We start from the raw sequence: 14,511 nt of genomic DNA, 5'->3' as shown, positions 1-14,511 counted from the left end.
TTTTAATTGTTTAATATTTGTTGTCCCACTAGGAAATAAATTTATTGAGAGTAGAAAATGATGGTTTTTCTTATCTATTTTCATGTACTTAGCACAGAAATAGGCATGTAATAGGCACCCAATAAATGGTTGTTTTAATACATAATTAATAAAGCAGCTGAATAATGCATCTTTTTCTCTACCTTGCTAGCAATGCATAAACTATAACAAAAGTCCATTCAATGAAACAACCGAGATATCCTATGGAACTTAATTATCAGTCTCTCACAGAGTTTAAAATTGGAGTTCAAGATCATCATTTAGAGAAAAATGCCTTATTGCTATCTCTAAGTTACATATCTAAGCATCCTCATATAGGATCTTTTGTTGATTATTCATTAATTAACCATACTTGTCATTCATCTGTTACAAAGTAATCAAGTTTGGCCCATACTAATAACATGGAAAAAGTTTTTTAAAAAAAGAAATAGATCATTATTTTATTTGGACGAAGCAATCTTTTGGATACCAGCATTGAGATAAGTAGTTGGATCCTTCTCTAGATACAATCCCTGTTAAGAGTTCAAGTTTTCCAGAAAGAGGACTAAAAATTACAATATTACATATAAAATTGCATTAATGGATTTTTCAGTGAATATATCAACATGTCTGACACTTAAGCATGTTACTTTTTGTCTGTTAGAAAGGAATTAACTTGGGATCAATTGTTAGCCAGCTTTAATAACTAATATCCCGAGTCACACATCTATGGAAATTTGATTATCTACTGTTCAGTCAAGAAATAGTTAACAGTTAATGGCTATCATTTGGTTTAGCAAATGATACCTGTGGAAACTAAGATGCTGACATATACAATCCATGCACTTTAGCTAATCCCATATGTTTTACTTATCTTAGACAAAGATAACACAAGGGATATGTAAGAACTATTCTGAGATTAATATTGCTGGATAACTTGAAAGAATCAGAAGGTTAATAGACTCAAACCACAATTTCTCATATAGAGTTAATAAGCAAATTCCACTGTATTTAATACACGCAGCTTTCTTCTTGGCTACATACAATGAACTCAAGGTGGGAAGAAAGAAGTAGAAAACTAGATAGCAAGAGATCTGGGTTCTAGTGCAAGTTCCATCACTAAACTGTTTTTTGAATCTGTTATCTCTTCTGTAAAAATAAAAATATCTGGTTCTAGCCACTAAGGACAATTGTTGTAAAAACCAAATGAGATCATGTATATATGAAAGCAGCCTATCAAACATGGTTTTTCTCAATACTTGTTTATATACTTGCCTATTCCAAAAGAATTTGAAATAGCTTTCATGAAATTAAATTCATTAAAGAAGATAAAGAAGTCAAATGACTGATGTGTCTATACGTGTATATATAATAATTCTACTAGAAAATCTAGAAAGAAAGAATACAATTAAACATAAAAGTAGCTGAGATTCTGAGTAGCCAAAATAAAGAGTTCTGAAAACATCATGGGTTACAGTTTTATTTAGTGAAACAAAAAATTCAAGTTCAAAATTCAAGTTTAGGTATTTTTCTACCTAAAAATCTCTCAAGACTTTATCATCTGAGACAGTGAACCTAGCATGGATAAAACTAGTAACAGTATTAATAAAAAAAATAACCAATTTATGAAGGAACAGAAATTGGTACAGCCAACTGGGAAGGGCAATTGGGCAGGACGTGCTGTGATTCAATAATTCTATTCTTTGGATGCTACCCCACTGAGACTTTAATACATATATAAGAATGTTCATGTAGCATTGTCTCGAAGAGTAGAAATGTCTTAAAGGTTCATCAGTATGTGTGTGGGGGGAATGTTTAAATAAATGTTATATTTATTTACACAGTAAAACAAAATGTAGCTGTTAAAGACACAACTATATGTGTATATATCTATATATGGTATAAAAGAGATTTTCACTTTTTATTAATACTATGAATCTCTACTATTTCAATTTTCACAACCATATATTTATTTTATAAGTTAAGAAATATATAAATGTTGTATACATAAGTAGTTATTGTATTGGCTCTTAATGACAAACAAGAACATAATGTTAAATCAGTCCCATCAAGGCCATATTGGTATATATAGAGAGCATAAAGGATAAAGATAATGAATAAAGTTTAAAATCTCAAAGTATTAACCTTTTAAAACTAGCAATTTTCAGTTGCTGGAGGAGAGTAGTGTGCCAAATTAAACATCTACTTTTCTGAATTTCACTTTCCTATTTGAGATTCTGATACACCTCTTTCTTAAGAGCATGCTTTCTAGTTCAAGTAAGAGTCACTGCTAAGTGAATCACTGTCACTAACAGGAGTATGCTGTATCTCTTGGGCATGCTGAAGTAGGGGAAAAATAAAGGTCATGTATCAATGTCTTGGAACACACATCTTGGCTAACTGAAACAGTATGAATATAAGGGTAAAAAATACACATGTACATGTATACAGGTAGTACCTGTAAGTAAGAACTTAAGAAAGAAAAAGGTGACTAAAAGAGTGAACAAGACGCTTATTCAAAAATACCTTCCTTTTACTTATTATCAAGAGTTTCAGCTTTGAGAAAGCTAAAAATAAAAAGTCTGCTACTTGGGAATTTGTTTTTAATACAGCTGGAATGCAAATTAGTTATGCAGACCAAGGCTGAGTTGTGATTGGAAAACTATTAACTTGGGAGTCAAACTTTTATATGTATTTCTGACGCAGGCTACCACAGAGCATTAGAAAACTAATGCAGCAAAGAAGTTTCAATGTGTACATTTAATTTGTAATTAAGGAAGGGAGGGAGAAAACATATAATGGGCAGTCCTGGATTTAATGAACAAATCAAAATGAAGAAATCAATAAGTGAGGCACTCTGGGAGGCAAAAAGGTATTGGAAACAGAGAACAAAAAGAACCATTCACACAAATGCCTTTGATCAAACAATAGCAGAACTCAAAGTATTTTATAAAACAGATTTAGGTGAAAGATAAGAGATACCTAAGTGTCAGATACCACAGAAATGGCAATTGATAATTTTGCAAAAGAAATCTTTGCTTTCTGTGAGTCAAAAAGGACTTAATTTCAGTAATCCCTAGGTTTTCATTATCATAATTCACTACCTTTTATATTAAAAGAAATAATAATTGAATGTGCTAGTAGACTGCAACCAAGCCTCTCCACCTCAACCACAAAACATTAAATACTATTTTAAAATACTAGAAGGGAAGACGAAGTATTAAAACAGATGAATAATGAGACCATTTTGTCCTTAAACATAATCAAAGAATGATTAATTTCTTTATCTGAAAAAACTCATGTTCTCTATTAGCATCATATGTTATAGGAGGACTAAAATCTTCAAGTAGTGGTTTGAGAAACTTATAAGACTCTTCATGCATCTGCATAAAGCAATGGGCTATCTAAAGCAGCAGTCCCCAATCTTTTTGGAACCAGGGACTTGTGCTCCTATGAGAATCTAATGCCTAATGATCTGAGGTGGAGCTGAGGTGGTGATGCCAGTGCTGGGGAGTGGCTGCAAAGACAAAAGACAGATGAAGCTTCACTTGCTCGCAGCTCACCTCCTGTGGTGTGGCCGGGTTCCTAACAGGCCATGGACTGGTATTCGTCTGTGGCCCAGGTTTGGGGGACCCCTGATCTAAAGGCTTACATTCTTGAATAATCTTAACTAAAACCCTGAAAAAATAAAATACTTCTGTTACAGAACTTGCATACTGAACAGTAAAGGAAATATAACAATGACAGCTGAGACTGAGAAGAGTTGGCACTTATTTGATTTCCTTAAGGTGATTATACAGACATTAGTTTTTCATATCACTTTCCAAAACAGAAATATCTATTACTCACTATACTGTCCACTGCTAGTTTGGTAAATCGGAGTTGGCACCGTTACAGTGGTGATGGCAGGGGCTGAAGTCTCTTCTTCAGACTTCTCTTCTTCAATCCTTGGTACTCCTGGTGCATCAGAAGATAAGTCATTCAAAATTTTCCTAGAAAAAGAGAGAATTATAATAATTACAATAAAAATAACATATATTGGCTAAATAAATAAAAAAATATCAGAAAACTAGTAGAAAGCTGCTAGTGCTTAGGATAGAAGTTTAAAATATAATAATTTACAGGAGTAAACTAAAAAAAGACCAGGGATCTGTGTCAAAATGAAATCACAGAAGGACTAGAATAAACACAGTTGAATTTTTCCTTAACCTAAATGTAAAGAAAGACTGTGATTCAAATCCAGGTGCAAGTAGAGATTAATAAAATTGACTACAGAAAAACAAGATTCTTTTGCAGGGCAAAGAATACCAGAAATTAAGTCAAAAGATGATGAATAATAATAGAAAAAATATTCACATGTATTACATATAAAGGGCCAATATCCCTGATATATAAAGAACTCTTAAAAATTGAGGGGAAAAAAGATGAAAAACATGAAGTTTAACTTTCCAACTCTCAGATTGGTGAAAATAAAAAAGTATAATATATTCTGTTAGCAAAGCTGTGAGAAAACACTCTCATACACTGATGTTGGGAGTATAAAACTGGCATAACCCTTACAGAAGGAATTTGGTTAACATCAACCAAAACCAATTGTATTTACACAGCAGTCTTCTAAGAATTTACCCTTAAGATATACTTCCAACAGTACAAAAATACATATGTATAAGGTTATTCCTGGCAGTGTTGTTTATAACAGCAAAATACTGGAAACAACCTATATGCCCACATATAGGAGAATGGTTGAATAAACTATGGTTCATCCAGATAATGGATACAGCATGGTATCTTTTGTATAAGAAAGTGAAGTAAGAAAATAGACATGTATCTGCTCATCTCTTCAAGAAAAAACCAGAGAGGATAAATGAGACAGTTTAATGAGATTCGTTTTCTACTAGGAGTGGGTGGGAAAGAAGTAAAAAAGATAGAATGGGGGGTTACTTCTGAGTGTATGTGTATATATATTTTTTGTACAATTCTGACTTTTAGAAACATGTTAATGTTTCACATATTCAACACAAAAGAAAATATCAACGAAGATGGGGAAAATTCTAAAAATAGAATACAAAAACAAATGAACCTTACCATATTTTCAAACGAATAACGTAATCACAGAGGAGGAGAAAAAAACCCTAACTTTACTATTATGTCTTTAAGTATTTCCTTTCTCTCAATTTCTCCTCTGGAAATTGTAAAAATGTTTCTACTGAAGCACCTCACTCTATTCTCCATGACTTTTCACATGTCTTTCATATTTTCTACCTATTTCTGTTCGCCATTCTGAGTTACAGTCTCAGTTCTCTTCCAGTTTACCAGTTATCTTATTAGTTACTTGTATCTAGTTTATCGCGTTTACTGGTTTGTCATCATTGTTTTTTAATTCCCTGGTTTCTACTTCTCATTTCCAAGATTTCTTACTTATTCTTTTCCATATTTCTTACTTATTCTTTTCCATTTAGTAACTCTTATTCTTCTTGTAAGGATGATTTTCTCTCCTTTATCTCTTTGCAAATGAGAAACATAACTATTTTAAACAGCTTGTGGACAGATCACACTTTTGGATATCACTGCTCTAGAGCACTGTTTCTCAAACTTCAGCATACAAAGAAGCACTTAAAGAGCATGTTATACACAGACTACTGCGTGTCCTTCCCAGAGATTCTCTAATTCATTAAGTATGGGGAAGGGGCCCAAGAATTTGTACTAAGCAGATGCTAACTTATCAGTTTGCTCTTTGGACCATAGTTTGAGTAATATTGGTTTTTAGAGCAATGTTTTCCAAACTGAGATCCCAACCCATATGTAAGCCTGAAAACAATAAAGTAGGTTACAGCCAACATAAAACAATAAACAAAAAAAAACAGCTGAACATCACACATAATGGTGAGTGCTGCTTTGTGGAACTTTTGCTTCAGATGCCTATATATAGGTATATGTATGTGTATATCTGTATATGCACACACACACATATACCCATATATATTTATATGTGAATGTGTAATTGTATAAATATATGAATATGTATAATTGTGTGTATGTATATGGAGAACTATAAAAATGTACTTCTTGTGGATTGTCGTGTAAAAAAAAAAAAAGTTTAAAGGCTTCTACCCTAGACCAGCAAAAAAATCTCTTTTGCATAATGCCAGTGATCATTCTTAGCCTTTTCTTTCCAGTTTCTCAAATTGTTGCTCCAGACCATCCTGGTCATTCTCCCCCTGGAGATATAGTTCACTTTCTCTTAAAGTACATTCCAGATGTGGTCTGAGCAGCAAGATTACTAAATTTGTCCCTTGAACAAGAAAGAGGAGGTTAAAGGCTCTGACTGCCCGAGCAGTTGAAAATCCTCTGTAACTTAAGTCGACCCTTGAACAACGTGGGTTTGAACTGCACAGGTCCACTGGAAAAATCCACCTCTAGGTGGACCTGTCAAGTTCAAATCTGCATTTTAGTTCAGGGTCAACTGTAATTCCTTTACTTAATTTAGACTCTATGTTTTTATCACCAGCATTTCATCCTATTTGTTTCAGTCTTTCCCCATTGGCTATTAAGATCTTTCAAAGTACTTATTTCCCCATCCATTGGGATACTTATCCCTTAAGGCTCTGTCATCTGTAAACTTTATAAGCATGGCTTCTACGTTTTTCAGCTAACTGCTAGTAAAAATACCAAGCCAGATGAGACTAAGTGAGAGCTCTTCAATGACTTCCTCTGGGTATAATAAATTAATCACTATAAAGCTGGGTTGTTCAAATAAAAAAAAACCCATCTTATATTATCAATTGATCTCCATTTCTCCAACCTTACAAGCATATCATAAATACTTTGTTAGAGATATTGTTATAATAATCAAGACATAGATAAAGGCTAGGTTTCAAGAATTCATAAACTTAAAAAAAAAATAATGGTACCCCCACCCCCCATGGAGGTTTGGCTGTAAGGAAGGATACCTTAAAGTAGCTTCTTTTCTACATATGTGTGGTCTCGGGCATCTTCTATTTCATTATTAATAAAGGTGTTATTATTTAAATCATATTTGCTGGGATATAGGCTACCAGGCAATTTAGGCAAATAAGAAAGATATTTTTCTATATGTAGCTTATATTTTATAAGGTGTATAGCTAAGATTTGCCTAGAATTTATACACAGACAAGTCCATGTGGCTTGTTTTATTAAATACCAGGTTGGATCTACTTCAAGACCAAATATGTCATATACTAACATGAGATATACTTCAAAGATAAAATCTTAAAACTAGCTATATTAAAAAAATTATGAGTATAAATGCATACAACACATACTTGGTAACATAAAATTTCTTAAAATTTCAAAATCAACTTACTGATATTCATTAGGATTCTTAATTAAATTGTGAGGATAGAAAAAAGGACTGGCTTAGGAGATGAGTGGGGAAAAAAATTAACTATTCCTTTGAAAAAGAGAAATATACATAAAATAATTCAGACTAATAACAAAGAAGAATGTTATACGTTTGAAGTTTATTAAACTCTGAAGCAAGCTTATGAAGCTTTGTAGAATTGTTCTTCCTGGAGGTTTTGAATATGGAGCCAATTTATATATATATATAAAAAATGGTTCTGGTCCATCTTGGAGGCAAGGCATGGACCAGGCAACTTCTATAGCCAAATACAAAAACTACAGTAAGATGCCCCTAAAATTAGTGGATATCAGCAAAGCATCATCCAACTATAAATTAACAGTTATCTGCTAAATACTATGGCACAAGAAATGGTTTGCAAATGTGCTGCTAAGTAGATGAATAGTACAGTCTAAGAACTGACATGTAACTAGAAAATGCTATAACCTTATCAAATGTATTCCAAACTTTTTAATAGAAAAGAAGCAGCCAGTATAACCTATAGAAACAGAAGTAGAAAAAAATATCAGTGTTTATCCAGGACTGTTCAGAGTAAGTACTCTTATTCTGTATGATAAGCTTCAACTTATTCTGAGAGAAGTAACTCAAAATGAAGATAAATAAGCTATAGGGTCTTGAACTAAGCAGATAATTGGTCTTCCAACATCTGATTCTAACATCTTTTAATTCTTAAATTCCTTACCTGTAGGAAGGCCTCCTCGAAAGAATTTCTCTTCGTTTTTGAGAATCAGTTACACTATCCACTGACTCCTGTGAATCTTCGCTTTCTGCAATAGTTGAAATCTAAAAAAAGAAAAACTTTATCTTGATAATCAAATTTAGTTCTCATAAAATTTTTTTATGAATTTTAGAAGTCAAATAAAAAAGGACATATATAAAACCTTATAAATGCTTCAGTAGATAAAAAGTCAGTTTTTATGGGAGATAACTATACTAATCACTCTCTTCTCCTCTTTACTTATTCTATAGAAGTCAGAGTACCTAAAAGTTTTGTTAAAACAAAACTTCTGTGACACCCAAATTTTGCTTTATCTCTTTCAGGACTTCATGTAATCAATCCTGAATGCGTCAATATTACCTGTCAGTTGTTTTCTTACAGTTAAAACAAAACTACCAAGTAAAATAAGGTTTCTGACATAACAGAAAGAATAAATGAATAAATATTTGGTAATACGTCTATATAGTGACTATACAAATATTTTCCTTTCCTACTATGTAAATGCTTGTGAATATATTTACAATTGTACAAATAAGATTGGTGATCCCTGACCACGTTCCTGATGGTTGTTTGAAGCAAGTTAGTAAGAAGTTCTCTGCTACATATAGACATGTTTTAAAGTTGGCATTCTATTATTTTTATTAAACAAACACTTAAGGTAAAGAACTGTGCATTTCTGGAAATATTCCTGGACAGAAGAATAATGAAGGTACATTTAATAAAGGGATAATAATAGCAACTAGCATTTACTGAGAACTTACTACATGCCAGGTGCTCTGCTAAAGCACATACCTGTTATATTACTTAATACTCACTAAAAGAGTAACATTAGGCACTGGATAAGTATGATTATTATATCCATTTTATAGATGGAAGAACTAAGGCACAAAGAATTTAAGTAACTCATCCGAATCACAAAGCTGGGAAGTAGTGGAGCCACTGTCAATACTTCGCATCTCAGTTTCAGACATCCTTACTAGCATCAAAGTCCTATTGGTTCCAATCTCAAACCAGTTTTGACAGAAGCAGCAACCCAGAGATGTTTTAAGACTATTTTTAGACTAGAATTCCATTCATCTAGGTAAGCTTCTCTGTCAAATTTATACTGCCAAGTTTCCTTAGTCTACTCAACAAGACACTCCTAGTCTTTGCTGAACTAGGTGTGCATGAAGCTGTCAAGAGTGAGAATTAGATTTAACCAAGGCAAAAGGGTCTCTGTGGATTAGCTCCAGGTCAAAATTTATGGCAATGGCAATAAGAAAAAACATATTCAGAGGAACTTGAGAAATCCTAAAGGTACCTTGTATGTGGTCTGAGCCTAAGGGTTCTGGAGAGTGGGCACTCATTTTGACAGGGCTTTGTGATATGCACTCACTTTATAATGAAATCAGTTAAATCTAGTGATGCTTCAAAAAATATACCTACAATAAATTAATGTCTCATCCAAACACTTTAAAGTATAAGAAGTATAGTCTTAAAAGACCTAAGAATTAACAGGGAACGTTTAAGGAATCCAGAAATGACAGATAAAAAGATGGCTAGGCTGAATTTAGCCTGTTCTCTGTAGAGTAGTAATAATACTACAGCTACTGCTAAAGGAGCACATATAACAATTTCCCTCTAATTTGTACCTGCTGTAACTAGCCCACTCAGCATAGTCTGCAGCCTTTCTCATAGATGTACAGTACATGAGCAGTTGTGAAAAGGCCTCAGCAGGTCAGAATTTCAAGGAACAAGACTGAACTCAAAGTGAACAGTACTATATCAAGTATTCACTGTCATTAATACTTCTCAGAACCTTAGTTGTTCTACTGTTCTTTCTGCCTTCTTCATTTGACCCTCATCCTTACAATCTTCTAAGGATATATAGTAACTTGAGCATACTCTCCTAAATCGAAAGTCTTGAAAACAACTTTAAAACATGGCACGTAATCCATCTACAGGACAGTTTTGAAATCAAGTAAATTAATGTTGCTTTTTATATATAGTCATTTTTTTTTCCCAAAATCAGTGGATCTATTGCTCTTAGTAGAAAAGCCCCTACTTCCTCTGATCTAAAAGATTTTATCAATTCAGACAGAACGTATTAATTTACTACTATATAGTAATTATTTAGAACTATGAAGCCAATTTCTATGGATTATCCACCAAAAACCAAAAAACAAGCAAATAAAACCAAAAACACACTGGAACTACATTTCTGAGACTAACAAAATCATATCAAAATCCTTTTTTATAAATACTATTATAGTTTAATATATTTAATAGACTTAAAAATAACCGTATGAAAAATTATATCCCAATTTTAAGTATCATAGACTATCATCACATTTCAATGACAGAGCCACTTCCTCTGGGCTTCACCTCCTGTCACCTCTTATAAACAAAACCCCTTTCTGGCCTCCTTAAATAGGTCTTTAACCATGGCCATTTATAAGTTAAGAAATTTTCAAACAGCCAAACTATCACTTACAGATGTAAAGTTTGAGATCTATGGTTTTCAACTTCCTTTTATTAAAAACTCATCACCTGTTTATGTGTGAGAAAACCTTCCTATTTTGATGTTTTTTGAAATTTCAAAATAAAGTATCAGGGAGAACCAAAGCAATGGTAATATTAGCTGTTTTCCCCTAGAAACTTAAGTACTTTTCCTGGGTAGAGTTCAGACTCACAGTTTAGATTTTTTACTCACTGGATCAAGAAGTTTAATAAAAGCCTAGAGCAATGATTTCCAAACTCTTTGGACCGCAGCTCACCCTTATAAATTAAGCAAAATTTACATAAGTATATAAATTTCTTATTTGTAATTTCAAGTGTTATTTATAAAACAATTAATTTTTAAAGAGATAGATCAAATATAAATATTAAAATATATTTGTAAGTTTCTTAAAGATAAATCATTTAATTTTTCATAATAGTGAGTGATTTGCTGTAATATGCTTCCTCAAAAATCATTTAATATTTTATAAGTGACTAAAAAAATCCGATTCTAAGCTTGGGATTTTGAAATGTGATTTAATACCTGCTCTTGTTGAAAAAGAGAACCATGAGATGTAGATATAAAAGTAAGTGCATTTTTGGCTGGGCTTATTAAATAATCGCTTTTCATTTTCGTCTGCTGTCAGTCAGCTGTGTGCTAATAAAAGGTGTTATGCTTTCATATTTTAACAAATAAGTTCAATACCTACTGAAACTAGAAAACTTTTGAAAAATTTTAGAAAATTCTATTTCTGGGGTTTTAAAAGTATATACATTTGAGTTTTTAGATGACAAATTAAATTGTTTGCAGTTAATAAAAAAGTATGGACACATTTCCAAACTTCCATTTTCAAAATGCTCTCTCCACAGCAGAAGTTTCTTTCAAAAAGCCGTTACTCTCACATGCTTTCCTAGAAATAGTTGAAATTTTTTTCAAAAATTTGTGGAACATTTGTCTTATGTAAAAAACAAACAAGTAACTCATCCTTATGTTAGATAACTCTTAAATACTCTGTGCTCCATGATAACCCTTTAATCTTTACGTTGCACAAGAGATTTTTACTGTGGATATCACCACATTACAAAGTATTGTAAAGATTCTATCAACAATTTCATCTCTAACCACTGTCTCCCTTACTTATTCTATTTGAGCTACATCTCCTTGCTATTCTTTGATATGTAAAGCATACTCTTATTTCTGAGGCTTTAGACTTGCCTTTTTATTATTTGTATGGGTTAGCCTCCTTCACTGCCCTGTGCTCACCATGCTTCTCTGACCACCCGACATAAAATAGAACATCCTTCTCTGGGAATCATTCTCCATCTCTTTCCCCTGCTTTAATCATCTTTTCAGCTCTTATCTTCACCTGACATATTTTATTTTTTCATGGTCTCTCTTTGCTCAAATGTGATCTTCATGAGAATAGAGAAGTATTATTTATTCACTGTTGTCTTTCAAAGAACCTAGAATAGTGACTGGCACATAGCATGTGATAAATAAAAATTTGTTGACAGAATGAATGTAATCATTTAAGGTAACATAACTCATAAATCTCCTGACATGTTTAACCTGCATTATATTAAAAATGTATCCAAAAACAACAAATGACAGGTGAGGATGCCACTGTTAATGTCCCATTATTTTGGAGGATTCTCACATAATCTGTGAGATCTGGCTCATACATACACTTCAATAAAGTTAGGGCACCAACGTCAAGCCATATATTATATTAATATAGCTTAATTTCTAATATTCTTAGATTAAAAAATATAAACAGAAGTCTTAATATATTATTTTCACACCTGAGAATTGTACCTTGTATATTTTGGTAGTGTTATTCTAGAATACTAATATTCTTCCATCTAGAAGTGTGAGGGGCCATTTTTCTCCTTGTTTGACTACCTATTCCGATATAAACTATCTAGTTATTAATACTAATCACTGTTAATCTGCTGAAGTGACCATTAAAGCTCTGTAATAGATTCTCCATGGTTTAGGTCCTTTAAAGAAAAAAAATACTACATTTGTGTCTCCACTTGTAGAATTTATGCTTTCAATTATAAGCATAGCTCCCATTAATGGAAAAATGTGTTCTTAAAACAGTAAACACATGTCTATAGTTAATTGCCATATAACCCCCTAGGTCTTTATTATTATTATCATTGCCACAAAGTAAAGGTTAAAATGAAGAATATAATAAATGAATATTATATATTATATCCAAAAATTATAACCTTTAATTTTGTGGCTATAATTTTGGTAATTATAAGTGAAAAAGAAAAAGATTAATGTGAGATTTGGAATCTAGTTTCTACTATTATCAAGAGGAAGATACAAGTAGTGAATTAGTAATGACATAGTGTGGAAAACAGTAAAGTAGCATTCAACGAAATAAAAACTGAGGCAAAGAATAGGAGACTATAACTGAGTTAGTGTGATTCCACAGAAATCAAATTCTTTGGTCTTTACCTGGACAACGATGTCTCCTATTTGGTTAACAAATTTTATTCCCAGTATCCTTCAGTATGGAAATTCATACAATTTAATGATTTCACATGAAAACATTCTTTTTTTTCCCATTAAGAGTTCAAGCAAACCAAAAGCACAAGGACAGAATGAAGAAGAGATGGGTTAATAGAATCTCAATACCCAGTAGTATGATGTGGCTGACAAAATCAAGTATGTCCTTTCAATGTTAACAGAGTACTTCTAGAACAAAGGAGGCACTTTTCCTTCTACAAATATCAGTCTTGCTACCATACTCAAGAAAAATACAACAGCTTATCCACAAGAAGACAAGATGGTGATGTGAAATCAAAGCTACACCATATAATAAATGGCTGAAGACAAATAGGCAACTGTTTAGTCTGGATTTTTTTTTTTTTAATGGGAAGGGGGCAGGAAGTGGAGAATAGGAAGCAGTCCAACAGAAAAGAAGTTAAACTTGCTCAACTAGTACCTGAGGATAGAAATGGGTCCACCAGGTAAAATTCTGGTTCAGTGCAAGGAAAAGTCTTTTAGCAATTACCCCTAATCATAAATCGGTTACCTCAGGAGATAAGAGTTTCTTTTCCCTGAAAGAGTTTGAGTAATACTCGACTACCATTTGGAAGAGGGGAGAAAAGATATATAGAAAAATTAAGCAATAGACTAATGGCTGGGTAAGAAGTTTGGCTTAGACCTAGAAGATCTCTAGGATTTTTACTCAAGCCTGAATTTCATGTTTACAGAGAAGGGAAGGACAAAGACAAAGAATAATTTCTCACCTTCCTTTCTAAAAATAGTTCTCCACAAATCTAAGACCTAGGACTCACCTGAGTTCCGGAGAAAAGTCTTTTTAAGTCCTTACAGGAAGACTGTGAAGCAAAAAATAGGAAATGGGAGGCTTGGGGTTATGGCCTACTTGAATGAACATTCAAGTCTTTTTTTCTTTTTCTTCAATAAGCTCACTGCAAAATGTAGTGAGCTCTAGGTTTTCCCTACAATTAATTAGTCACCTTCAGAAGTCTATGTGTCTTTAATTCCTTTGGATCCATCCTAAAGAGCAATCTCTCCAAAGACTAAGATAACATGCGTAGTATAATCCCCAACTCTTAAGGTAGGTATATTTTCTGAATACATCATTATTTCAAAGTTATATACCCTAACTTAGAACCTTAAATGCAGCTGGTTTTACAAATGCTTTATGTGATCTCTAAATTCAAATAATAGCTTAGGTAAGGTTATCAATTAATTTTTGACAAGAGTTTCCCCACCCCAGTTTCATGTTTAGAAAATTACAGTCATTATTTTTATGCCTCAATTTTCCTTAACTGAGGTACATCTGTCTTACAGTTTCTCCCAAACAATTCCACTTTATCCCATGTACTTAATGATTTCCCCTGATCCATTATTTTT

At 32.6% G+C, this 14,511-nt stretch overlaps 1 protein-coding gene across 12 annotated transcripts in view; it reads right to left on the bottom strand.

Annotated features, from left to right (window-relative positions):
* CREB1 (cAMP responsive element binding protein 1) overlaps window positions 1-14,511 on the bottom strand; it is a 56,230-nt gene that overhangs the window by 17,792 nt on the left and 23,927 nt on the right. For 7 of the 12 annotated variants that reach the window (XR_005649023.1, XR_005649025.1, XM_039844574.1 and 4 more), the window contains 2 exons: window positions 8,100-8,200; window positions 3,868-4,010 (listed from right to left, as the gene is read on the bottom strand). Coding sequence is in view for 9 of the 12 variants with exons in the window: in XM_039844574.1 (XP_039700508.1) it covers window positions 3,868-4,010; window positions 8,100-8,200 (244 nt within the window). In the remaining 3 variants the exon portion in view is untranslated. Of the gene's footprint in view, window positions 1-3,867; window positions 4,011-8,099; window positions 8,201-13,928; window positions 13,971-14,511 lie in introns of all 12 variants that reach the window. The other 5 variants (XR_005649022.1, XM_039844573.1, XM_039844571.1 and 2 more) reach the window with 1 other exon arrangement.

The sequence above is a fragment of the Pteropus medius genome, unplaced genomic scaffold (genome assembly GCF_902729225.1).
Source record: "Pteropus medius unplaced genomic scaffold, Ma_sr-lr_union100, whole genome shotgun sequence".
NCBI classification, from domain to species: domain Eukaryota; kingdom Metazoa; phylum Chordata; class Mammalia; order Chiroptera; family Pteropodidae; genus Pteropus; species Pteropus medius.
The sequence above is the reverse complement of the archived record's forward strand: the minus strand, read 5'-3'. Positions and strand labels throughout refer to the sequence as shown.